The sequence below is a fragment of the Lepisosteus platostomus genome, chromosome 11, assembly GCF_059453375.1.
Source record: "Lepisosteus platostomus isolate fLepPlt1 chromosome 11, fLepPlt1.hap1, whole genome shotgun sequence".
Lineage (NCBI taxonomy): Eukaryota > Metazoa > Chordata > Actinopteri > Semionotiformes > Lepisosteidae > Lepisosteus > Lepisosteus platostomus.
Window position 1 is genome coordinate 24,447,981 of NC_142621.1, and position 27,482 is coordinate 24,475,462.

Consider the following 27,482-nt stretch of genomic DNA (forward strand, 5'->3'; position numbering starts at 1 on the left):
ACTGCTTTTAATTCTGAGTTTGTTTTTGTTTTAGATGAGTAACAGAAGCTTTTGAAGCATATAAAGCATCTAAAAAGCAGAGTGGTATGAGTCTGACAGTAAACATAATCGCCCTTCATTAATCATATCATGGGAGATCAGTGCTCTGGGATTTTGTGGCTTCATATTGCTAGCGGCACCCATCTTCTCCATAGTAATGATCATGAGGCGCTGCAGCGAGCTCTCATCCCAGTGAGAACTGAGACCTAACCACAGCAGTTCTCCTGTACCTGTTTGGACAAGTAGATAGGCAGCCTTAGGGTAATAGTACAAGATCAATCCCAACAGTGCACAGCCTAAACTAGCCTGCTTCTAGGCTTTTAAACAAATAGTCAACACTTAATATGTATTACGCAGCACAAATGGCTTCAGAGAAGAGGTATAAGACTGCACAGAGGAAAGAGATCAAAAATCAGGTTATGTCAGAAGGGTAGGTTTTTAATTTAGCTTTTAAGAACTGCAAAGAGTCAGACATTTCTTTGGGCTAAGAGTCTATAAATTGTGAGGGATAATTTCTGTAATTACTGCACTACCTCATTGCCAAAGGTTTTCAGCCAAGGTGTTCCAAAGCACATACTACAATATTTCATGACTCTGGTCGTCAAGCAGTGATCCACGGGGGAACCATTTTGCAATATTTATTTGCTTTGGTATTTGTGTAGTGTCATCTGAATGAGTCCTGGCTGTGACAGTGAAGCACAAACAAGTTACAGACCCAGAAGACCCTGTTACAGCTGCTGAATATATGAAACGGAGAACATCTAAACATGAGATCTAAAATTAGTATGCAGCCAAAGCTATGAAGATGGAGTCATCAGTGGAAGGAATTGATGACTCGTTTTTTTTTTTTAAATAGTATAACTTGTTTGAAGTTTCTTTATTGCCCTTAAAACACATTGAGATTTTTAATTAAAGATCTGCAGCTTTACTGTCTAATGAATGTCAGAAGGTTTAGGAATTTAGTGGAGGAAGATTTAATGCTTATTCAAGCAACTAGAAACAGCAGTGTGACATGGTTTTTGACCAATTTGCATCTGTAAAGCTTGAAAAGAAAAATAAAAGTGCAAGGGTATCATTTTCAGTCTGTGTAACATTGATCGGTTAAGGTCCTTGCTCTATCTAATGCTAAATTATTGATACATACCTTTATTTCATCAAAACTAGACTTAAAGTAGCACATTTTTTTCTGGGGTATACACTAAGCTTCTAAATAGGATTCCTTATGTCCAGCCACGTGCTGATTAAGAATAATCTCTTTCAGCTGGCACTTCCCATCCTATGTGCACTGTATATACTGGCTTCCTGTGCAAATTAGATGGACTTTGAGTTTCTTGAGCTCAGGAAATACACTGAATGATCTAGCTTCAGGTTGTTTTAAAGCCTAATTGCATTATAGTCTACTAAAGAATAGGCTCCACACAGTGGAGCACCATATCTAAGAACTCAAGCCCAAATCAATTATAGAGACTGAGACTGCCGCCATTTTTAAAACAGTCTAAAAATGGCTTTTCATTTCGGCTTCTGCTATAGCCTATAATACAGTGTTACCTTTTCAATTTACTGTATTATTTTCTCTCTTACTCTTTTAAATTTTATCTGGTGTACTGTGTATGCTATTGTACAGCACTGAGTTTTTTTCAAAATTAGTTATTAATAAAATGCATTATTATTACTATTGATATTAATTAAGGAAATTTGCACAGTGTGTGGCAAGTGAAGTAGTTTGTTTTTGATTGGTATACAGCAAGTACTAGTTTAGTGATTATTTTGGCATAACCTGTTTTATACAGATATATAGTACCAGAGATAAGAAACAAATAAATTGGTTATAAAGTAACATCCAATAGACATAGTGTACAAGCCAAGAAGACGTTGCATTGCCTGAGCCATGATTTATAATACATATTTTTGGGTATTGACTGAAGGAAGTTATTGTGTTTATTATTGGATCTCATAAGGGAGGAAAATGTGCCGTACTGCCCCGTGAAACCCTTTATGCAGAAAAAATGTTTAAATATTATGTTGTATTAATAATGTAATATCAGTCAAAATGTTTACATGATGTCACGTTCACATAAATATAAGGAAATGTTCCATTTAAAATATTGTGCTTATATTCCAAAATGTTTTTTATAAGATTTTAAAGACTCAGCATTGTTAATTCAGTAACAAAGCTTCCTAAGCATTTCAGTTCAGCTTGGTAAGGGTGTAACAGCATCTTTCCTGGATACAGAAAGTATATGTTTATATTACGAAACACACTGCATGATTGGGTCACAGCACTACAGACTATATTTGTTATTGTAATGCAGGACAATGAAAATACTTTAATCCAAACAAAAAAGAACCATTTATTTTGTAGGATGTACTTCCAATGTTTCATAGAGACGTAAAAGGCATAACTTCAGATTTGTTATTTTACCACTCCTGTTGTTGTGTTTCACTCAAAACTATTATTGTTAAAGTCATGGTAAGTTGCATCTTTTAGGAAGGTTAAAATGGAATTATTGAAAATCTGTTTTTCTGTCTGATTTTTACTCCATTTTATATTGGCTGAATATTTAAAAAAAACTGTAAAGGATTTGATAGATAGGTTGTTCACTGTTGTCAAGACACATGGTTTCTTTAAACATTAGCACAGGACATGTGTATCACTTCTGCTCTGGTCAGCATTGTCAGTAACACAAAGCGCCTATGTGATGTTTCCAGAATGGTACCCGCTGATATAGAGAGCTGCCAGAACAAAATTGTCAAGTTTTATACTGAGTAGAGCATTTGGTTAAAGTTATCAAGACAGATGTGCATGCTTTGATAGTTTCAGTTCAGTGTGGTTTTTGTGCCGTTTATGTCAACCATAAGCTTTTATTTTACAAAAGTGTTATCAGCCTGTAGAAGTGAATAATCCTCTTGCTGATGTGCTTTTTTTAGTGTTTGTGATCTGCTGTAATTAACAAAATCTTTGGGCAGTTATAGAGGAACAGCCATGTGGGATGTTTCAAAGGAAGATTCAGGGCTCCAGTAAGATTAAGGAAACTGTCAGGTTTACATGTAAATAAAGCTGAAGGTTTTATAGCTTGTCCTATTAGAACTGTAAGTAATACTGTACTGTAACCACCTTGTAGTATAAACACTCTGTTTTTGTACATTTTACATCTAAGGATCTTTCCAACATTATGGTGAATTAGGAAACACTAGACATTTACTTTGATAAGGGAGCTATAATATAAAATGCCAGAAGATTCATCTTTCTATTCAAATTATTACATTACAAAACAAGAAACAGTTTCTCAGTGGGTGCCTGAATGATTTTTTGCATTAAAAAAGACAGTAATTTCCATATCCAAGCCACAACGGCTCATTGGGCCAGAGTTTATCCTGGTTTCCGTGGTGTTGAATGGACTAGAGAGCATGTGACTTCCACCTGCCCTCCCCCCGGATGAGAAAAAAAGACACAAGGGGATATAAAAATAAGGAGCTTGCAAACACAAAGGAGCTAGCTTACTTGGTTGTAAGCAGCCGAAAGATCCGACGATCTCATCTGTCGGGTTTCTTTATTCAAGTCAAAGTATTGACTTTCGGGTGCCCATAATCCCTCTGTGTAAAAAAAAATGTCCTCAGTTTTAAACACAAATAAGCTTTTCTTTCATAATATATTATGATAAAATGATTATATCAGTTTTTCTACTGCTTCTTCCTCTAACCTTAGTTTCCTCTGGCTGCATTGGCAAGTATTGTAAAGTATCCTGCCATTGCATTGGTCAAGAAGATGCATGCAAATGAATGCTAGATTCACCAAAGAGCAGGTGTTTGAAATGGGACTGCAATTAAATATTAAGTTTGCAATGTATACATGCAGCTGTAAATGTATCTATTTATGTGATGCTTTTTGTAAAGGAGAAAAAGGAAAAGAAAAGAATTCCGAAAATGTTTCTTTTCTCATCAGAGTGCTTATATAACAAAATTAGTGATTATTTAGTAAAATTCAGCGTACGGAAACATGGGACCTAACATTCATGTTTGTCACAGACCTTTGCTCAGTAAGACTTAAACGAGGAAAAAGGCAGACGTTTGTCTTAATATCAAGGATCAAAATTTCCTTGCAGCATTGTAAAGACTTTCATTTCTAGAACCTGATAGAATATTCTGTCTTGTCTCAAGCAATCAGATAAATAAGTATTAGCTAAATAAATATAATAGATAAAAAATTATTAGTTTTGAAAAAATAACCTCTCAGGCCTCACCATAAAATGGTTAATTGAGTAGTTTAATATTAAAACATACTGGAGTTTGTCTTTCGTAGGGTTGATTACCAGAAGATTGTGTATGGTGTTTTTTTTTGCTTGCTTTGAAGTTCAGTGGAAAAAACTAAAACTTGAGAAAAAATGCTTTGGAACTTAAACTTTGTTCCTTAGTTAATAATGTAAAGTACTTGTTCTTGTTTCAGAGTATTAAATAGGCTATATTTTTTTTCAGAGGAATTAACCTTTGCGGTTTGCAAACTGAGCAGATACTATGTGTTTTTGTATGTGCAATAGTACTGTAGTAAGATTGGAATTCTCCATTTTCACTGTCTTGTTGATGTTTGTTACAGCTGTACTATCATAGTGAAAAAAGGTAAATATAGCACAGCACTGTATCCATATACCATTTTATTTTTATTTCATTTTCCTACTGTGTGACATCATGTTGAACATAGCAGAAATTTAAGACCAATGGAAGTTGTTTTATTACTGTTCGAGAAAAAAAAACACATTTTAGAATCTTAGCTGACACAAATTAAGGAATATTATTGTCGTAGTGGTGGGGGAGGGGAGTTGCCTAAGAAAAGTCCAGGAAAAATAACCATGGGTCAAACTTGCATATAATTTATATTTGAATGGAATACATTCTGTACATGCTGTATATCTATATTATATTATAGATGTGAATTAAATGTTGTCGTACGCAGTAAAGTGGTAGACTGCTATTAAATATACAGATTGCAATAGAAAGTGAGAGGTAAAGAGTATATAAGACATGTATGTGTATATTGTGCAGTATTTGGGAGACATAAAATATATTTATTAAAAGTTATCTTTTGGTATACAGATGCTGTAATGCAGCATAATGCCTGACTGATACTTGTCATGTAGCATGTCTATATACTTGACCCTAATAGGACCAAGCCTAGAGTTTTTATACCTCCTGCCAATGTTTTACATCTCTGTTTCAGAATACATTGCTCGAAGTAGGCCAGAGTGTTCATTTCAGATTAATATCTGAGTACAAGTGGGTCATCAGATTAATACGAGGTGATGTGTTTTGGAATTTTTCACAGAGAAATCTAGCTGTTTTGCTTGTGAATGTTTGTACATTCGTCTAGACTTTGTTATTCCTTTCCAATTTTGTAATGATAAAGCTGTCAGTGACTGCACTGGTGTGTAAAAAATGTAATTCATGTAAAAATCATTTTCTATTCCAATACATATACTATACAACAAAAAAACGGAGCTTGTTTCGACCTGATTTATAACAAAGCCTGCAGTATTTTAAGAAATTGAAATTGTAAATGCCATACTGTGTATTTCCCTGGATACAGGATCGGTGTTAAAGACACAGGAGGAATGCTGTTAGAAAACAGAATTCTGAACAACATAAACATATCATTAATAAATGTTACAGACACAGATTTCTGTCAGGGTCTTATTGTAATCAGAAACAGTAGCCATCATTTTTCTTTAGTCATGAGTTTGTCTCTACAGAAGCTGGCCTGGTTGGCAGAAAGTCAAGTCTGGCCAATGATCAAAGTAGGCTTCAGGACATTGTCAATGCTCACATACTGCTGCTTTCATTTGCTGTTTGTATTCAGCAAAGTGCCCAACAGAATGAATACAAGTCCTCTGGTGCCTCTCTACTATGTTACTAATGATGGGATTAATTAAAGTAAAAAAGTATTTACTGGGGACAGCTCTAGCCTCAAGAATATATAAACCCAGTCCTGAAGTAACCACATTTTGATCATTTTACCACTATACCTGCATGAATGTGGACTTCCAGAGTGGTTTGGCAGGCTGTAAATGGAATTTATTAATAGAATTACAAATCTTGAGGATGTTGATATTCTCTGGTTATCAAAAGGCAAAATTCCTCTCACATCTTACAGTAAGAGACATTTAAAACCAGTAGTCATTTATTGGAACATTTGGAACCAGTAGCATTTGCTGCATTTTAATGCACCTCAGTATTTGTTCTTCTGCCCCCCCAAGTGGAAATGTTTTATTAATTTATTTTTATGTGTGTATCTGTATTCATCTAATTAGTTTTTTTTCTGCTCTGTAGCATGTAAGAAACATACTGAGCTGTGAGGTGTACATTTTAACATACAAGCAAAAGTAAGAGTTGATACCTTTTGATATAATTTTAGACATTTGACATTCTGTAGGAGTAGTCAAAATGCAAGATTAAGTATGAAGAAAAACCTTGTTTTTTGTGAGATTTTACAAGTGTTGCCAAAGTTGTGTCCTATAAATACTTATTTTTGTACTGACTCTACCAATCTCGAACTACCTTTGTTACTTTTAAATGTAGAGGAATCCTGAGACGTCAGTGTAATCGCTTTTCTCATCTATAAGTGTTCCCCTTTCAGAATATGATAGAATTCACACAACAATAGGCCTGAACTATCTAATTTAATAAATACAAAGAAGTGCTGTGTTATCAGCATTCACTGCAGAGGTTGCATGGTCTATTTATTTCTCTGTGCCGTTCCTTAGCCTACAGTATAAGTAGCATCAGGAGCATTAGCTTTTTTCAAATGTTTTTCTTAAAGCACGGATCACTCTAAGTGTGCAATGAAACCTTATGGGACCATTGATTTCATGTACAGTAAAAGTACTTGTATATGTCAGGAGCCATCTGAAACCCTGTACATGTACCAAATCACCTCAGGGTTAGAGAGCACACGTAAAGTTGAACCTGAAGTTGGAAATGATTAATTTAACAGCCCGCGCAGAGATAGCTGGGAGGTGTCTGTAAATTTGCTGACATCTACTGTATGCATGGCAGCAAGTTTTCATGGAGCGCAGAACAGAGATCTGCACGCTTGAAGTTGAAATGTGGAGCACGTATGAATATCCAAAGAAAAATGCAGACAAGACAATGGCAGCTGCATTGGCTTTTTGCCGTAGTTCCTTGTATTTTGAATTTAAGAGTACAGCATTAAAGCAGAAACTAAATGATTGACTGTATTAAGACTGAAGAATTTAGTTTTTTCCTCTACAGTTTTGACATAAAAAGGCTTCTGACAGAATTAAATACCTATGTAATTTACCACACACCCCTGAAAGCCTTAAGAGCACGCCTTCTTTATGTCTTCTGAAGGGGTTAATGCTTTTATATGCAACCAGTGACTTTTGTAGCAGATGGCTTATTCATTTATTTTCCCCTTGCTTTTCTTGGCTCCTCCACAAAGTATTTGGTGAGTTTCTTTTTGATCTACAGAACAGGGTTTTAATTGTTTGAGCTGCTATTGACTTATTCTGTTAGCTATTACTCTTCCATTAATAGGTGATTACCACCTGGGACTTGTATTTCACAACTGATAAAAGCTTTGTGTAAAGGATTCCTTTGGTTAAGTACAAGAAGGATAATCTCATGCTGTAGCTCTTCGAAGGTTTTGTCCTCTAGAGTAAGCTATTCAGATTGACAGCAGCACCAACACAAATAAAATCAAATTTCATTTTTATTTTGGCGATTAAATGATCTGAAACCCCAACCTTGTAGGAGCCCTTGCGTTTTCAAAATAAACATTTGTCCTTGTTCAGGATAACATGTTGCTCATTCAGACCACCATCAGCCCTATTTTACAACTGCAGTCATTTAACATAATATAAAAGACACACTTGCTGTCAGCATCTGTGTCTACAAGAATGAGAGTGTGGTTGAAAGTCCTGGTAGGGTCCAATTTTAGTTGTTAGCAAGCTGACAATACAAGACAGCTGCGTTTTGTTCCTTTCTTATCACTCCCCTTTCAGGGATTATTATGGCTTGACTGCAAATAAAACAAAACCTTATTTGCCAAGTGCTAATTGCATTGCTATGAATGCTCATTTAGGGATACCAAGTGGGTGCTGATTATCCAGGGGGGACATACATATGTCTGTAAGGGCGGCAGACAGTTCCTAGTGCCATAAAAGTTCTCTCTCCACGAAGCCTCATTTTATGGCAATAAATTGAAGGCCCCTCATGGGCAAAATGTTAGGGAGACATATTAATTGAGGACACAATCTGGTTATTCCACTCTGAAAGATTGCTTATGCTTTGAAATCAAAGGGAAATTACAAGGGGTGGTGGGGGGGAGGTTTCGAGATGTCAGCCAAATGTATTCAGAATGGGCAATGGACAGGTTCAAATCGGTTTTTGTTTTTCTTTAGGCAGTGAAGCAAAAAGTGTCAGCTGGTTTAAAGATGTAACTCAAGCAATCAATAAAAACAGCCTTTTAATACAAGACAAGTGCATGGTTTTCCTGTCGTGCAATAGCTGTCCAATCTGATAGCAGCAGCTGGTATGTAAGAATGGCTGTTTTAATGCCTTTAACTTTAATTCCTTATAGTTTTCATTGGCTTATAGATGAGACTGTTGTCTCACAGTAATGAGATTATACCAGTTGTTGGGATTATAAAGCATAAATAAAATGATTTAGGGTATTAATAGATAACTACATCTAAACTATTTTCTCTGATATTTTCACTACATTTATCTTGGTTGATTTCACCTAGACTGTTTTTTGTCAGCATTTGTTTTAGGAAAATCCCCCCCCCAAAATCATATCGCACACTATATAACATCAGAATTTGTTTTCTGTAAGCAATAGTTTCTTAGATCCTGAAATGTGTTTACATCAGTAGTTTTCTTTAAGGCACTTGTGATTTTTAGCTTCACCTCACAGTGAATTTATTTTCGTCCATGTCATTTTTAATAAAGTAACCTGGCTGTTTAAAAGCTTTTTATTTTTTCAATGTATCCAAATATGTGTAAGTACTTTTAAAGCAAGGACTTTAAGTAGACATACTACTTTGAAATTTACACTGTGTGTTCAATGAACCAAGATGGTACTGGCATACTGAATGTATAAATGTCCTCTACTCTAATATTAGGAGAATAATGATTTAATGATTTAAGATCATAAAGGCTGTGTTCATTTTAAAGTTAAACATTTTTCTGTTTTTATATGGCATTTTATAGAATCAAGATCCCACCCTGGACTGAGACAGTTGCTTATTTCACTTGCTTATTTCATTTCAAGAAATGATAGAAAAAGAATGGAAAACACAAAATCCATAGAAAAATGTCTAATGAAGAAAGTAATGTTTCTTAACTGAGAAAACTCCTAACAATACTTCTTTTAAATTTCAAAGAAAAGGACCATTAAACATAATGAACTAAGGCAAAGTTATATGGGAATTCAATTAATGAAAAAGTCCTAGTCTTTGACAAATTATTTAGATCTGTCAGAAAATACAGTTTCAAATAGATTTAACAAGCATTTAAAAGAGCCATTGTACATCTCCTTTTCAAATTCCAGTAAAGGAGCCGAAATAAACTTAAACGGTCTGTAAGAAATATTTACAAAAATAATACAATAACATCCAAGAATTAAACATTTTAAATGGTTTGTCTTTATTCTAGATTAATTTAGTACTACTTTAAAATAAACTAGCTTGTACACTCAGAATATGTTCAGATCAATATTGTCTCACTATATAGTTTAAATCTTAAAACATCTAGAAACCCAATTACACATTAACAGTGATATATTAACAGTCAATAGTTATTAATATTAATAAGAAATTTTAAATATTTGAAATGCTGTATTCTTGCGCCGTGTCCTTTCCTGCATTAATTTAATATTTAATATAGCAATGGTATTGTAACCTGCCAGAAAATGTCCTGTGTTTTAATTAATGAATTATCAGCAACATGGTAAGCACATGTTGATATTGCATTCTTTCCTTAATGCTTTCTGAAATGTTCTGAATTTTGTTTTTCACTCTACCGAGTCACAGTTGATTGGAAGAATGATACTGTTCACACTTGCAGCACTGCAATCCCACATGTAACTGAGAATTTACAGGCCACTGTTGTGTGGTAAGAACACACTGGTCAATGCAATCCTCGAACAATTCGACCAGATGTGCAGTCTTGCTGGGAGAATCCCAGTCACACCCAGCTGGTGAAATAGTCCACACCCCAACTAACAATATCTATCTATAGGACTCCCCCTGTCCTTTAGGCAAGTTGACCCACTCAATGATGTTTTATGGGAACCTGTGAAGAACATTGGTGTATTTATTATTTCTCATTATCACATGTATTCTTCGTGAACTTTGACTGCTGTCCAGGCTTCAGAAGTACTGAGAAGGAGACAATAGTTTCAATTTGCTTCAGCAAATTAAAACAAAAGCATAAAGAAGATATACAAATGTGTAAAATAGATAGCACTGAGTTAAAAAGAAAAATAATATTTACCACATAAAACTAAAAAACAATGTAAAAAATTCAAGAGGACAATCATTTATTCTACTTACACACACACAAAAGTTTTAATAGCATTCATGACGGTAAGAAATTGGATAATGAAATGATTGTCTCGTGGGTCAAAGACCTAATTATCAGTCTGTGGCTCTCTGCTATTCTTGCCTAACAAGGTCTTTCCCTTACTCAAGAAACAAATTCAATTACACGACCTTAAGCAATTCAATACTGTACACTTTTGTCTCCTGTGCCAGACTGTCTGTCTGCGCACTGTAAATGTATGTAAATATTTATAGAGATGTCAAAAGTAAATACATATTTCCCAGGTGATCTACTTCTTAAGCTGCTGTGTAAGTGACCATGCTGAATGTAACACTGAATAGTCTCAAACTGCAGTCTCCAAGCACAGTCAGAATAATATAATTAAGCCTGTTCGCAAAGATGGAAAAATGGAAGTAAGTAAGCTGGCTAATGTGAACATCAAACTTCAATCCATCTGAAAAGCTTCCCTTCTTCATTCAAATCACCCAGAAAAGTGAAGTGGGAGCCAAGGCAGGCCCCACAGAGAGGACATTGAGATGTCTTCACTGGTCATTTAAGACTAATTCATGGCAGACAACAACCATCATTGGAGATGATTCCTTCTTATCCTCATAGTGCTGAAATGTTATATCGGCACCACAGGGTATTATGGGAGAGCTGCCAGGCACAAACCATTTCTGTCGTCTAGCAACTTTATCTGCTGACAGCAATGGGCCTTGTACACTTTGTTCCCACTATTATATTCTGAACCACTCTAACTTGTTTTTTAATATCATTCCATTTCTTGTTGTCATCCAACAGGTAGAGTTCTTATGCATACCTTTTTGTAATTTTACCAGAAATTACTGAAGGTGAAAAAAACTAGGACTGGTCATTACAGCATTTCTTAAACATCACGGTGCGGATATTTTCTGTGACTGTTTTAGGACAATATTATTCTTCCCCTAGTGGAAATATATATCCATGTATCAGTGGATGGTTTATTTCTACTTTCAGACCTCTTCCATTCAAAAAATAGCACGATAATAAACATCCCATTTATATTTGTCAGGCAAAGGATGAAAATAGAAATAGAAAATAGACAAAAGTAGGTTTTAATAGCAATATACTATATCACTCGGGTCAGAATATATTGGATTTCCTGAAGGTTATTGGGTAGGGAAATTGTTAGCTGCAATCCTGTAGTTTGGTTAACTTCCAAAAATTTTAAATTTGAGAAGTATATTATAACTCATTTAAAAAATCCAGGGGACCCTTCTTTCAGTGCTTTCTGGCTTTAAACAGGGCTAAAAAGAGAATCCAGAAGTAGAAAGAGATTTCTAATATTTTGCTAGCTGCTTAAAATTTTCAAATGTGCAATTTCCCAGATCTTTTGGGTTACTACATTTAAGTACATTAAGTTTTTGTGTATGTATCTTTCATAAAAAAATTTAAATACAGAAGGAAATTAAACAACACTGGAACGGTGTTGCAAAGAATAAAATAATATTCACTGCATCCAGTTCTGTCTCATATTATTCAGATTTTATTTGGCGTCTAAGGAAACTATTATATGCGAGTGAGGGCTGTCTCTGTCAGCTTTACTGATAAGTTGTGTTCTAGCCTCTGGTGGTGCATTAGTTGCTTCTTACCTACTTTATCAAAAAGAAGGATGAAAAGGGGGGACAAAACTGCAATGCTCAAACAATCAAACGACACATGAAGGCTGTGTCCTTTTCTGTTGAAATCTAATCAGGCATGCTCAAAATCTCTCAAGCAAGAATCACAGCCAGGAGGGAGGATGTTAAAGTAATTATTTTCTTGTAAGGTGTAGACTGAGTGCCTGGAATAAGATATAGTTTAGAAATAAACAACATTTCATACTGACCATTTTCCGTATATGCCAGTAATTACTAGCTTTATCCATTTTGGTATTTGTGAAATAGCAGGATTCAATGTAATATATGTAGAAGTGAAGGGATCTTGTGCTGCTTAAATGAAGGTTTGGTATTGTCTGAAAAGTGATTTAATTTTACCTGTTTCTATTCTCTTTCAGTGCCGACAATTTCAGAAACATCCACAACAGAAGAGATTCCTAAAACAACTACTACCACCACGACTACCACCTCAAAGAAAAATGTGTTGACCCCAACATCTACGGTGGGCCCCAAACTTCCACCAGAAGTTCCTGACACCACAGCCCCCATCTCTCCCGACCTCTTCCCTTTCCCAGAACGGTTCTGCGACAGTGTTGAGAAAAGGGGCATATCTTGGCCCCAGACACAAAGAGGCATGTTAGTTGAAAGGCCTTGCCCCAAGGGGACAAGAGGTAGGCTGTAGATTTACTTTCCATTGTTCCCTGATCAATAACCAGCTGTTAAAGTACATAGGTTATTTCTGTTACTTTTTTTTTCCTGTTATATATGTTGTTCAGCCCAGCTGTTGTATATTATGTGCGTCTGAGATAAATAAGCATTTTGACCTGCTATATACAGCATTGGTAATAATGTATGTCTTATAGTTATTACATGTTTTCAGATGTAGTCTCTATATATGATTTTTTCTGTGATCTTCAGTCTCCAGTTTTCAAAACAAACCGGCAAAGTGCTGTACTGATCTGCCCAGTTTGTCCTCTTTAATAGACAAACCTAATTTATTAAATACCTTTTGTTATATGCAGGCACGGCTTCATATCTTTGTGTGCTTTCCACTGGGGCATGGAACCCAAAAGGGCCTGATCTCAGCAACTGCACGTCCCATTGGGTAAATCAGGTTGCACAAAAGGTATGATTAAAAAAAAAAACTAACCCCCATAAATTCCTATTGTTTTCAAGAAAAAATAAAGACTTCAGTGCTAGTTATACCATTCGTCTGTGTCAAGCCAATGGATTAATAACTTATGTGCCTTTTGTCTTTTTTATGTTATCTCACATAGAGTAAAACAGTGAACATAAGACCAAGCTGCAAAGTACATTATCCTGCTGTTTGATACGATAATGTTTCTTTGGCACAGCACGTGAAACGTTTAAGTCTTTGGTGCAGGCCATTTAGAATAAAATGTGCATTAATAACGGCACAATGGAAGATTCTTATACATTCCCACACCTTTGGCATAAATGTGTTAACTTACTTTTATCAAAGAAACTTAACTATCTTTCATCGTTGGAATAGGCATAATAATATCAGCTTCAATTAGTTACAAATTTTCCATGCCTAGCTGTGTAAAGGAATATTTCATCACAGCATGGGTATGTTGTAATGAGAGAGGAGAGCCTTGTAGCCTAAAATAATATTTTTTGAACCATGCTGAGATGATAATTTATATCACTCCAGATCAGAAGCGGAGAAAATGCTGCTAACCTTGCAAATGAGCTGGCCAAGCATACCAAAGGGCCCATCTTTGCTGGCGATGTAAGTTCATCAGTGAGATTGATGGAGCAGCTCGTTGACATCTTAGACGCTCAGCTTCAGGAGTTGAAGCCCAGCGAAAAGGACTCCGCAGGCCGGAGTTTTAACAAGGTATTTGTTCAAGGCTTTGAATCGCTTTTTTGCCCCGCATTCCTTGTGACAAATTCTGTTTTATTAAGTTTCTTCTTTGCTGTCTTTCTTTGTTTGATCTTAAAAGATTTCAAGTCCTCTTTGATATTACTTTTCAAGTTAGAAAATCCTGCATTCTTGAGTAGTTTCCATCTTGTGAGTCAAGTACTATCTCAAACTCACAGTTTTATTTAATAGGTTGTCCTGTTTTCTTATTACCACATTTACTGAAATGAATCCTTACCTTTCTCCAGTGTTCGGTTAAGTGTTAAAGTCATAGTTTTAAAGTGAAGCTTAGCTTTAATCTGTAGGCAGTTACTAAGAAATGGGGAAAACAAGAAAAGGCATAAAGGCTGTTACTTGTGAACAGCCTGAATACATCATTAAAGCTCTGGAAAGTTGTGCACAAGCCTCTGTTTTTGCTAATTGTGTGTTTCTGTGTTCTTTTTTTCTTTGTATGAAAAAGCTTCAAAAACGAGAAAGGACTTGCAGAGCATACATGAAGGTATCTTAGATATGCCGTCACTGTGCTTTTTCCCACCACACCTTCCTCTGCAGCATGAACCTTTTGTATTGCTATGGACTCTTATGGAAGTTTACCTTGGAAAATTTACCAGGTTTATGTTATAACTGTGGTAAAATCATGTGGTAACAGTACAGGAGACCAGTGGTAAATTGACAAAGGCAGACTTTCAAAAGGGTAGCCTCTTTCCTTTCTGTGTGATTCATACATTGTATTAGTAATTGCCTTCCCACAGTCATAATTGTACCTCAACCCTGACAGCCAGAAGTGCAAGGGAAATAATTTTCGAGATGATAACTTTTATGACAACTTCCAGCCTCTGAGGTTTCTAAGTGTTTTACTGACATATTGGTTATAATTTCTTTTCACTTGAATAAATCTACACTCTGAGTGTTGGGACATGTTTTCCAACCTTCTACCCGTCTTTGTCAGTATTGTGATGTGTATTTAATATGGAGCATTCCATTATGCTTTGTCCTTGGAACTCAAATTTTCTTCTATGGTGGTGTTCCATGGAAGTTGGGGACAGAGTGAATCGTGACAATTGTCAAGAGGGGGAGGGAGAGAGAGACATCCGTTTGATCAGACATTTTCCACACTCTTCAGTATTGCCTTCCCTAACCCCTCCCAAAAGGGTTGTGCTTGAAACCCATCCACTTTAAAATATATATAGTATAGAGACCTTAATGGCAACACCTAAAATTGATTGTTTTTCATCAAAGGCACAGGCACCTACAACATTTTCAACTGTGTAATGACCTCGGCAATGCAAATTCAGTAAGTTTGTTCCTTGAGAGACATGGATTTTCATTTGTACTGCAAATTAGAAATAACGCTATGGGTCCTTGTGACTAATAAGGCTGGCCTGGGCAAAGAAATTTATGCCCCTCTTCAGTTAATGGCTGTAGTCCCTTCAGTGGGCGCGTTTTGACTATTCCATCTCCCATTAGAGCGAGAAAAGCCTTTTATGTCACATGGAGATGTCTTCCACCTGCCACAAAGGTCAAGGCGTCTCAAAATGCAGACAGAAAGAGGATATTAAGATGGATTAGGCTAATTAATCTTACTCAGACGGTAGCCTTTGCTGGAGTGTCCTGATCTTTCCAGCACACACAAATGTGTTTTCAACACACATTTGTATTTGAGTGTTGTGTTTAATTGACGATTTAGTACCTTTTGAAATTGATCGGGAAGATATTATATACATACCATTAATGACACATTAGTGCTAGTAAGAGGACATTCAGGCAAAAGCGGCAAATCAGCATTATTTGACATATTTAATTCAAGGCTACATTATCTTTGCATTAGTTTAAGAGCTTGACTTCCATTGATTAACTGATTAGTCTGATTGATTTGATTATTTTCTAAAGAGATTTTAATGATGTCTCATTGAATTTCTGTATTTACTTTATTTACTGCCTGAATGAATCTCCACTAAGAAGGCTAACAGGCCTGATTGGAAATTTACATATTAATAAAAGGTAGCTAAATACTGTCAGCTTTGCAGGTATTACTGCATTATTTTTTTTTTTCATTTATTGTGGATGCAGAGGTCTTAAGTCTGCTACAACTGTAAAAATCTGTAATTGTAAAAAGGATCTACCTGAAATCATATGTAGAAATAACTCCTCCTTTTTGGATTTGGACATCCAGACCGTTTTTGATTAAATTAAATATTGTCAGTATTTCATGAATAGAGGTTCTTGGAAAATAAATGTAGAAACTTGGCAAAATAATTAAAAAAAAGTTTGAATAAAATAGACTAGTGTTCCTGGTACAAAAAAATCTGTGGGAAACAAATCTTTTTCTGTTCTTCCCTTTTCCTTGTTTTTACATATTTAATTTTCTGCTTGAATGCACAAATACACACCCACAAACTTAATGCAGCATTTCTACTGGGGTTGTGGTGGGGGAGTCTCATTGGCTATATTTTGCTGTGACTGCAGTCATAAATACCAGTATTTTTATGTGCTCATTGAAAAAATTAAGCTCTAAAGTTTTTTGGGAAAAAATGCTTTCTGTCATTTTTTTGTGATTCGGCAGATTTTTGTTTATAAATACACTTTGTTTTTGGCTTGACCTGCACCAAACACTAAATAGTACTAAAAGGTTTCCCTGAGTAAGCAATAAAGCTGACAACCTCTCTTGTTTTGGTGGGTGTAGGCAATTGTAGATACGGTTGACAACCTGCTGAGACCCGAAGCCCTGAAATCCTGGGAAGATATGAACTCCACAGAGCAAACACATGCTGCAACAATGTTACTTGATACCCTGGAAGAAGGAGCTTTTGTCCTTGCTGACAATCTAATGGAACCGGCTATAGTGAAAGTACCCGCTGAGAATATAAGTAAGTGATTTCATTCCCAATAAACAAATAAAAAGCACTTCCAGTAAGCTATAATTCAAGTGTTGTCTACACTTTGTCATTGGTTTCTCGGAAATTATTACCATCATTATTAGTTGCGGCATTAGGTATTGTAGTAACAAAATTAATTTTATCAACATTGTTATTAAGCTGAAAACTGATTTTTTTTTTATTGTTTAGTTTCCTTGTAAGAGCAAGCATTTCAGATAGATGTATCAAGTTATATTTCATCCCATCGTAAAGCGAGGCAGGAGAGGAGGGTGTGTAATTGCTAAGAATGCAAAGAAAATTGGTGAAGCTATTGGTTGACTGTCTCTGTCAAAAGTGATATATTTCACTATATAATGCAGATGGAGGGGATGTGTTTGGTAAAGGGGCACTTCTGACCTAGGTAATTTCACAGATCAAAGACGATTCAACCTTGCATTTATAATCACTTAAAGGACTTGAGATATTCTGTTAAATGCCAATGATCCTCAGCGCAAAGGAAACAGAAAATGGAAAAGCACTAGGATATTATGTTTATATTGTGCCATGTGTCCCACCTTACAAGTTGAAATGCATTTTAAATAGCTTTTATTAAATCCTGCAAAAGAAGAAATAAAAAACATCTTATATAAACAGCAAACAATAGATTAATTTTCTGATATATTAATTGAAAGATTTACTTTATGCTGCTATTATCGAAGAGTATCTTTCTAAAATGTTATATTATTTTTTAGAATTTAGTCAATTCAAAAGATCTTTCTTTTTTATTTTTGAGTTCTTAATTGTTTAGCTTAATTTAATTGATATTTTAGAATATTTAATGTGGCTTCCATATTACTCTGTGCATTCACTACTACCTGTTTAAGCATGATTTTTCTAAGAAACGTTCAGGTAGTCCATAAAAAGATGCCCTGTGAAATATAATATATCAGGTGTCATCTTAGACTATAACTATTGTAGTCCTTTCAAAGACTTTAAAATAACATAACATTGTTATATTATTTAATAATCAAAAGAGCAGTTAACCATTTTAATGTTTTAATGGCACAATACCTGATAGTAGCCACAACGTTTCAAAATAATTTGTTTTTTGTTTTCTGCTCCTCAATGAAGCACTGGCCTTGCACACTATTTTGTATACTTTTACATAAAAAAACATTTAATGGCATGCATTAAGACAAAATATTTTCTGCAGATTCGATTGTCATTTTTATTTGATGTACTTTATATTATACCATAAATTATGTCTGGCTTATTTCTTCTCTCTTTCCTCTGATTTGGCATTGCCCAATCCAGTTCTGGATGTGTATGTACTTAGCACAGATGGACAGGTGCAGGATTTCAAATTTCCTCAAACCAGTAAGGGAGGAGTTTCAATCCAGCTGTCTTCCAACACTGTCAAACTAAACAGTCGAAATGGTAAGTCACAGACAGCCAGCAATCCTTCCATTTGTAGACAAGGAAGGCAAATGTTTACCATGTGTGATTTTACTTTCAGTGTGTGGTTTTGACTTTTGTTTGCCAATGTCTACATGAAGAGTTGGAGACCAATGAGAATAGACACTGTCAGACAAGACTCACATAGCAGCTTGTCAAAACTGACAATGCACAGTGATTAGTTATAAAGCATTGTCACAAATGGCTGGAACTTAAAACAGAAGTTATGACAGATATTACTTAAAAATGAATTCCTTAATTAAGGTTTCCTTTTTTCCCATTCTCGATAGCTTTAATTCAGCACTTTTGTTTATATTTTAAAACAAAGTAGAAACAAATAACTTTAATGTTTATAGCGGTCATGATTTTTTTGCAAGTTATTGGGATGTTTAAGAGGTTATATATCTATTGTTCCTTTTCCATTTTTTCAGGTGTTGCCAAGTTAGTGTTCATCCTTTACAAACGCCTGGGACAATTTCTCAGTACAGAAAATGCGACAATTAAATATAGCAATGAAGAAAATGGTCGGAACCATTCGGTTGCAGTTAACTCGCACATCATTGCTGCCTCCATCAACAAGGAGTCGAGCCGTGTATTTATCACGGATCCTGTGATTTTTACCCTGGAACACATCGATGTGAGTCCTCCTAATAAATTAATGGAGAGGTCATAAAATCAGTGGGAAAGAACAGCAAGGCAGACAGAATCCCTCCATTTGAATTGTAAATGCCTGACTAGGTCACAGAAGAGTTTATTTAAGTCAATGAACATAAAATTAAATAAGTCTGCATCGGTGGTTATTAGAACTTAAGTGAATTCTTAATGAAAACTAATTCTTTAATCAACATTAGGATGTAAATGATGCCATTCTCTTTTATAGTGGAAAATTAGCTTCTAGATTAGCCATACAATGCAGGATAAAATTGCTTGTGGACCAATTATCTTCCTTCTTTAAAGTTGTCAGGAGGAATCCCACAGGGTCTGGGTTGATTTTGAATTGTCTAAAAGGAATACTACACATACAAAGAGCTGCTGTTATATAGTGCTTAAAGAAACTGAGGCAGTCTATGATACAGTGCCAGAAATGGTATGCCAGGCATGTTAATGATGAAGTAGAGAAATATATATATTTTTACCACTACAGGGTAATAGCTCTGATGCAAAGTCAAAATAAAAAAAAACATAACAAAAGAATAAAATCTGAAATACAGAATACTAAAAACCCAGATTCCTGTTTCTTAATGTGTATTCTTGATTGTTTTTTTTTCTTTCTGTGATTTACTGAAGTTTACAATTGCTATGTTTTAGCTGAGATTTTTAATTGATCATTTGTTGTTTTAGACTGAAAAGTACTTCAATTCAAACTGCTCATTTTGGAACTACTCAGAGAGGAGCATGATGGGACATTGGTCCACACAAGGTTGTAAGCTTCTGGAAGCCAACAAGACACATACAACCTGTTCCTGTAGCCACCTTACCAATTTTGCAATTCTCATGGCACACAGGGAAGTTGTGGTGAGTAAATACTTTACTGTGTTTTTCCTCTTTTTGGGGGGTGGGGGCCTTTTAGATTTATAGACATGGGTGAGGACATTTGTCATGTCTCTTTTGTTGTTTTATTAACCCGGCCAGCAGCACTGAGAGTGTTTGAGAAAGTGATTTCTATGTGACTCTCTGGCTCGCACCCCTTTGAGAAAAGATACAGAAAACTATATTTGTTTTATTAAACCTCAAAGTGCAATTGTCTAGAGTCATCCCATGATTTCCCAATGTATTCTTCAAGTTTGATATGGGTACAGAAAAAAAAAGATTAATATTGCTCAAACCTTATCCACAGTCTGGCTTATAAATTCAGGCACTATATATAAAGGGTGGCCATCCTTGCAGGCATTAATCACACTCTACTGATGGGTTTAGCCAGTGATTGATGACCATTGAGCATTTATTTCCGCGTGTCACCTACAAAATAAAACAGTAATTTTCCAGCCACTACCTGCTGCAATGATATATGGTAGCATTCCTGTTTCCCCATTTGTATTGATAAACAGACATATTAATTTGCTCCATTCTTCATTTCCAGGACAAAGACGGAGTGCACGAGTTACTTTTAACTGTCATCACCAGGGTGGGGATTGTCGTTTCCCTGGTTTGCTTGGCCATCAGCATCTTCACATTCTGCTTCTTCCGTGGCTTACAGAGTGATCGCAATACCATCCACAAGAATCTGTGCATCAATCTCTTCATTGCTGAGCTTATTTTCTTAATCGGCATTGATATGACAGAACCCAAGGTGAGCCCAGAAGATCTTGATAATGATTGCTGTGATCTGTTTTTCCTACCGCTTGAATAAGAAAGGGCTTTACATGAAACCTAGCCGTCTCTTGAAGTAAAAACACTGACACAGCGGTGTTGAGGTGAAAACATTAAGAAAGATTAAAAGACAGTGAGGCACATTTTTTTTTAGTCATCTCAAGCAAAAACTAAATTACCTCCTTTTTGTCTAGTTAATCAAATAATACCCTCCCCCGTATCTAATTGTTTGTAATTTTTTAAAGTGAATAAATACATGGTTACTACTCACTAGCGTTCCTCAAAATTTATGGAGTTTGGCTTCCTTTATATACCCATGGAAGATATACCAAGAAAGAAGTCTTTTCCATGCTTTAGTTAGCAGTGAACTATTGACTCAAAGAGCAAGGTAGAAGCAAATTGTCTCTAACCCCAGTACTGTCTAGTTTTCCCTTACAATAATCTAGACCTTTGTCAAGGCTGTAGATCGCAAGGTTTTAGGCCAGGATAAAGTTCAGAGTATTAGATCATGATGATTTTCTTCATATTGAGAAATGGTTATATCAGAAACTGTTGAGACACCTAAGAGCACTAATAGAAAATGCAGTGTTTGTATATTACTGTGGAGATTTACTTACGGAAAAACTACAGTCCACACATTTCTGTGTGATTTCCTTTCCAATAAGGTGACATTTAAAAGCCCTACAGTATGCTTATATACTGTATTTTGTAAGGTAAATTCATGTGTTCAAGCATTTTATCAATCCTTTATTAAAGTATAATCCACCTACTCTGTATTTCACTAGTAAGCTCAAATGAAATGCACAATTTTCGATGTGGATAACTTGTAAGAAATTAGGGTATTGAGTTTAATATTTATTCAAAAAAAGAAAAGAACTGAGCATTGCTTGCTTGGGCACTTATTAATAGTTCAGAATCATGGACAGTTAAAATCAACAGCTTTGTTATTTCATGTCCGTTATATAGCTCTGTATTGCTGAGACAGAACTGTAAGGAATAACATTCTCTTGACTCTGATACATCGATGTCAAGTATTTGATTAGTGTTATCTTTTTTTTCCCTTTTTTCAGATTGGTTGCTCAATAATTGCTGGGATTTTGCATTTTTTCTTCCTTGCTGCCTTTGCCTGGATGTGCCTAGAAGGAGTTCAGCTTTATCTTATGTTGGTTGAAGTTTTTGAAAGTGAATATTCACGGAAAAAGTACTTTTACCTTTCTGGCTACCTTGTGCCAGCTATAGTGGTGGGCGTCTCTGCGGCTATTGATTATAAGAGTTATGGGACAGACAAGGCGTAAGTAAAATCCCTGAGACCAAGTCTTCTCCTAGTAATTGCCTTTGTATTTGAACCAAAGAGAATATCAGACTTCGTAAAATTAAGATGTGTGAGATGCATTTATGTGGTCATGTATTCTTAAAATTCTACCAACAACTACCATGAACCACATTAACTGGATCAGAAAAAAAGTGAAAGTAAATAATATTGTATCCCTCAAATGGATATTAGATTTTTAAAAATGTCATCCTGATACCTGACAGGCTTAACACTGTGGTTGGAGCTAATGCTTCATTAATGCCTTTTGTTCAAAGACCCTCTGGCAACCTTCTATTTGTAAATGTGCTTTCAAAGAAAGGAGCGTGGTATTCTGTAAAAGCTTTTACTCCGATTGATGATAATGTTGGTTAAATCTCTCTGCATTAAACTGGGCTGTGTCCTTCCGATAGAAGACACATGCTTGATCATACATGCAAAATGGCTTGATTTGTGAAAGCAGTTGCTTGATTTTTTTAACTTGGGTAACACTTGGATTTTTTAATGCATTTGTAAGCAAAAAAGTACAGTGAATTCATTTAAAGCCACAAGTAACATTTCCACATTGCTTTCGGTAGAATAGGGAGTTAGTGCTTTATCTGGGCTAATTGCAGCAGATTTGTATTTAAATGTATCCCAATTTTGTTTTGCAGTTGTTGGCTGAGGGTGGACAACCATTTCATTTGGAGCTTTATAGGACCGGTTACATTTATCATAATGGTAAGATTCTTTTTCCTCTTATTCAGTACGTGAACAATTACAAGGAAGTAAAGTAATGTTCTCATTATTACAGATGACGGCATACAGTGTCTCAGATTTGTAGGAAAGGAGGTTTCTGTGCACAAGGACAGATGCAGGAGCTACAAGCATTTCAACTATAAGTGTTGAGTGATGCTTCCCTTTCTATTTCCCTATGTGTTTAAAAATTACATATTGTTAGTGCTCTACCCTTTTTATCCCATGAATCTTAGGAAGTATTTTCAATGCCATTATGTGAGGAAATTCTCCAAAATAGCATGGCTAAAAGCTTTAGACAATGGCTTTATAGATTAAAAGGAAAAGAACAGAAAGAAAAGATTATTTTCTTCTCTGATCTTTTTCCTTTTTTATCTGCATTGTAAACATCTTTGAATTATGTAGGATTTGTCTGTAGTTTAAAATAATACTTGTTTAATTATTCATGGCTTTTGTACCCATCTTTTAGTATGTGTGTTATCCCTGACTTCAGTTTTGTGTAATTTGGCTTCAGTAAAACCAGTTTGTTTTTGTCACCAGCATATTTGTTGGGAAAGAGTTGATTGTTTTCAAACTGGTAATTGTATATTTTTGTCATTAAGCTTTTTGTCTATTCATTATCCAAAACTTTGTAAGACAGCAAAAAAGAGGATGCAGAAAGTACAGTTGTGAGTTATGTGAAATTGGTCTTTCACTGGTATTCATTAGGTTTGGAACTTGTCTTGCGTTGCGATTATTTTGTATTGTTTGATCAGAAGCTGTAGGACTTGTATGGGGAGTGTCAGCTGAATTTTTCCATTTGATGAAGGTGTACATGGGTGAAGCATATACCATATATCATATTGACTATGTTCTGTCCAAGCGCACTATTATTTACTGGTCACGACATTATTATCTTCGGCTAAATCAGTTAGGCTTAGAGCTAAAGGACCTTGGGGAGTTCTACTCCCTACTTCAAAAAATGAAATGGCAGGTAGCAATCATAGGACAGGTCCTGGGAGTAATTTGTCTATCGTCTATTGCTTTGCCCTCTAATCTTTCACACAAACTGAAGCATAACTGTTCGAAACAATCTTGTACAAAGTGGAAGGAGTGAAGAGCAATATTTGCTCAGCGGTGTGTTCATTATCTCTTTTATGGTTGTTACCACAAATGCAGTGACCTCTCTGAACCTTTTTGAATGGTGTGAACATTAGTTAGGTGTCCTCCTGGCTGGGTCCTATCATGTAATTTAAACTTGCTTGGGCAATGAAAGTTTATGACATAACATGGCGTAAGTTCAGTAAAGACTATTACACTCACCGCAAATCTATACAATAACTGAAAACTGGCTTTGTGCACCCTGCTGGCACCTAGAGCTAGCTCTCTGTTTTTACGGCACGTTCAGTATTTTAAAGCTAGCCATTCATTTTGTGAATTAGCTTACATTCCTTTGCATCTGTATATGTGCTTGTTTGTAAAACCTTGAAGCTGCCTTATCTGATACTTACATGGTTTAAGGTACAACCAAAAGAAAAACAAGAAATTAAACAATAAGCTTGCAGTCTTGGTGATAATAATGATCCAAGTTCAAGACAAGTACAACACAAAACATGTAATACAATACATATGAGTTATTTTGCTGATTATACATTGCTAGAGATGAAAAGAACTACATAAGGAGATTCATCTAGATTGGACACTCTGTTCAGAACTGCTGCCACTGAAGTATAAAGCATAAGGTAGCATTTCTTTATGGAATAGGAGGGAAGACTTCTTAAAACCTGTAACCCCAGTTCTTACGCTCATTAACACTGCCCATGTTGCTGTATCTTGCCTTCATTTGCTGCAGCCATGAATCCAGTTCCTAAAATACTAAGAGGCACCCCAGCTGTGTAACATTTGGTTAAAGCCCAAGGTGGTCTTCATGCTTCATGAAAAGTACACACAAAAGTATTTTTTTTCCTGTTTTTTTTTAAACCAAACTGAGGCAAACCTTGAAGGAGGCTGAGTAGTTTCAGCTTCCACAAAGGCAGAGACTGCCATGCCTCTGGGCACAAGGGTTATTATCTCTATGAAAAAGAACATGTAAGTAATGAGTGGTGGGGAACCATTATTATGCCTGAAATGCTTTAACGAAAGCTTGGATCATGACACGTCGGGAGCTGTTCTTATCATCTGGACAGCTCCATCTGCACCTTTAATATTTAATTCAGTTCATTCGGAGTTCAGCTTGCGCACTCACTCAAAAGCCTTCTGCAGTCCCGGGGAGGAATGATGGGCTTCTGCATGGCTAACAGCAAAGATTTGGAAAAGCAAGTGGAGCTTTAGAGCTGCCTTTGCAAGGTAACAAAAGCTCCAGGGAGGACAAAGAAAGGGGACGGAACATGTGCAGTTCAGCTAGGTTACTTTAGAGTAGTGTTTCAGTTCTTCTGTCTCATCGTATCCATGTCAGCACTGCGGGCTGTGTGAAATGCATTTCAAGCCACTAAACTCATGCAGACGTGATAAAAACGACTCGGCTGATGGGTAGAGAGCACAACTCGACATTGCTCTAATCTGATCTAAAAGCTCTGGCCTCTTTTTTTTTCTAGCTTCCAATGAGCTCATTGTTCAGCAATGCTTGTTGATTACGGTAAACGATGATATCGATTAACCCACTGTTTAGACGGCAGTTCAAAAAGGATAGGGGTGTTCGATAGAATGATAAGAAAAAGTCTAGCCATTCCAAACCAACAAAGAATTGAATTAATCTAATTCCATAATCTTTTTTTTAGCCTTAGCTGCTTTTGTCTTAAACATTTAAATGGAAAAAAACAGAAGGCATCAACAGGGAGATTAGACAACATCTCTTTGTCCTAGGAGTGAATGAGGTTGTCTTGCTTCAGTGTTTAAACGAAAATAAATAAGGGTATATCAATGTACTTTTTTACAGGAATACTGCATAGAGATTTTTTTTTCTTCATGAAAACAATTTGAATATTTTTTATCATTTAATTTTGCATAGAATGTTGGCTCACTAGATATTTCTAAGTGTTCCCCAGAAATCCATTGCATTCTATTATATCATACTACAAAGTAAACTGGTCATGGAATTTTTTACACTCTGGTGTCATAGTCACTTAAAATCAGCAACATATAAAAGCATTTATAGTGACTGCCGTCTGCCTTGGCTGACCCCTTTTATTTTATGCTCAGTCTTTTTTTTCTTTCTCTCCCTTACAACCTCTCTCTCATTCTTTGTTTTATTCACAGAAGCTTGTATAATTGTAAGGTTTTTTTATACAGAAAATGGTTGGGTTTCATAATAAATAAGTTGCAGAGAAAATTCTGTTGAACAGTGCCCAGTAGTCACCTGTTTATCTATCTAGCTTTTATATCTTCAAATCATTGTATTGATTTTAAGGGCAGAATAAATGCCCTGAAATGCAGAAAGCTGTAACCTTGTCTGAACTCGATATCCATGGCTTGCTTTTTGAAGATTTAATGTGGTATTAAAACGAGGAAGCCAAATTGATGCAAATCCCTTTTGTTTCCCAAAGGAAGAGAGACTGTCAGTTCATGTAAAGAAATGTGTTGTATTCCTGGATGCCTTTTATAGTTTGGAAAATGTTATTGTTTTTCCTAGTCCCAGACTTTTATTTATTGTGGACTATTTCAAGATCTCAAATTTCATGTTTTTTTTTTCCAATTACTCACCCTGTGTAGCCATTGTCTGCATTAGATTTAATGCATTTTCATGCTCTTATTGATATAGGATGACACTAAATTTGGCGCCAGTCTGCCTGCCTCACAAAGCAGAATAAATGTTATACACTTCTGGTGTGAGGATCTGAGAGAGAGGAGCTTAAAGACAGGATTTTTAGTCGTTACAGAAAAAAATTAAAGGCTTTCTTCTTTTCATCTGACATACATTTAAGTATGCTTATTTTGTCATTATTCTGTTTTGACAGCTGAATCTTATCTTCCTGGTTATTACAATGTACAAAATGGTGAAACACTCGACTTCATTGAAACCGGACTCCAGCAGGTTGGAAAACATTAAGTAAGTGAGGACTTTGTGATGTCCTGATTACTTCACTGATTGAAGACTCTTGTCTGTGGGGAGTACATGATGTTGTCGCATAGCAACTCCAAATGAAAATTAATGAAAATGTAACCATTTACAACTGTAGCCAAACCAATGCTATAGCTTAAGGTCCCAGGTTCTGGAGTTACTTTTTATGTTTTTTTTTGGTCATTATTAAGTTATGGATTGCACATCTTTGATAATTAACCCCTGTAATGCCTCCCTTTGAGGTTGTCTTCAACATCAGAGCATTATTATTCCCCATTTTTCCATTTTAATCTGATTTTAACTTTTTGGTTTTATAGACTGCGCTGATGTTTATGTAAACCTGCTCTCTTTAGCGAGTTGATCCATTAGGGATTTTTATCCCTCTATTCTTCTTGATTTTTGTTCTGTTGAAACAAGGCAAATGTTTGTTTTACATAACAGCCTGACTTATCATGTTGCTTTCCAATTCAAATATACTTACTAAAACCAAGTGTGCCACTTTCACCAGGTTTTGGTAATAATCTTTGTTGCTGTTCTGTTGGTAAAATACATGATCTACATTAAATTAGTAACATTTCTTAGTTTTATGGCTTTTAAATTTCCAGTTTTTACAATTTTAGTTTAAATGTAAATGTATAATAAAACATAGAGCTCTACCAAACTATTT

General features: G+C 35.5%; 1 protein-coding gene across 19 annotated transcripts in view; it reads left to right on the forward strand.

Annotated features, from left to right (window-relative positions):
* adgrl2a (adhesion G protein-coupled receptor L2a) overlaps window positions 1-27,482 on the forward strand; it is a 334,526-nt gene that overhangs the window by 293,642 nt on the left and 13,402 nt on the right. For all 19 annotated transcript variants that reach the window (XM_088598895.1, XM_088598896.1, XM_088598905.1 and 16 more), the window contains 12 exons: window positions 12,629-12,901; window positions 13,253-13,356; window positions 13,906-14,091; window positions 14,576-14,614; window positions 16,799-16,982; window positions 18,285-18,407; window positions 18,857-19,062; window positions 19,767-19,940; window positions 20,506-20,715; window positions 21,806-22,026; window positions 22,698-22,764; window positions 26,712-26,803. In XM_088598895.1, coding sequence (XP_088455021.1) covers window positions 12,629-12,901; window positions 13,253-13,356; window positions 13,906-14,091; window positions 14,576-14,614; window positions 16,799-16,982; window positions 18,285-18,407; window positions 18,857-19,062; window positions 19,767-19,940; window positions 20,506-20,715; window positions 21,806-22,026; window positions 22,698-22,764; window positions 26,712-26,803 — 1,879 coding nt within the window. The remainder of the gene's footprint in view (window positions 1-12,628; window positions 12,902-13,252; window positions 13,357-13,905; window positions 14,092-14,575; window positions 14,615-16,798; window positions 16,983-18,284; window positions 18,408-18,856; window positions 19,063-19,766; window positions 19,941-20,505; window positions 20,716-21,805; window positions 22,027-22,697; window positions 22,765-26,711; window positions 26,804-27,482) is intronic.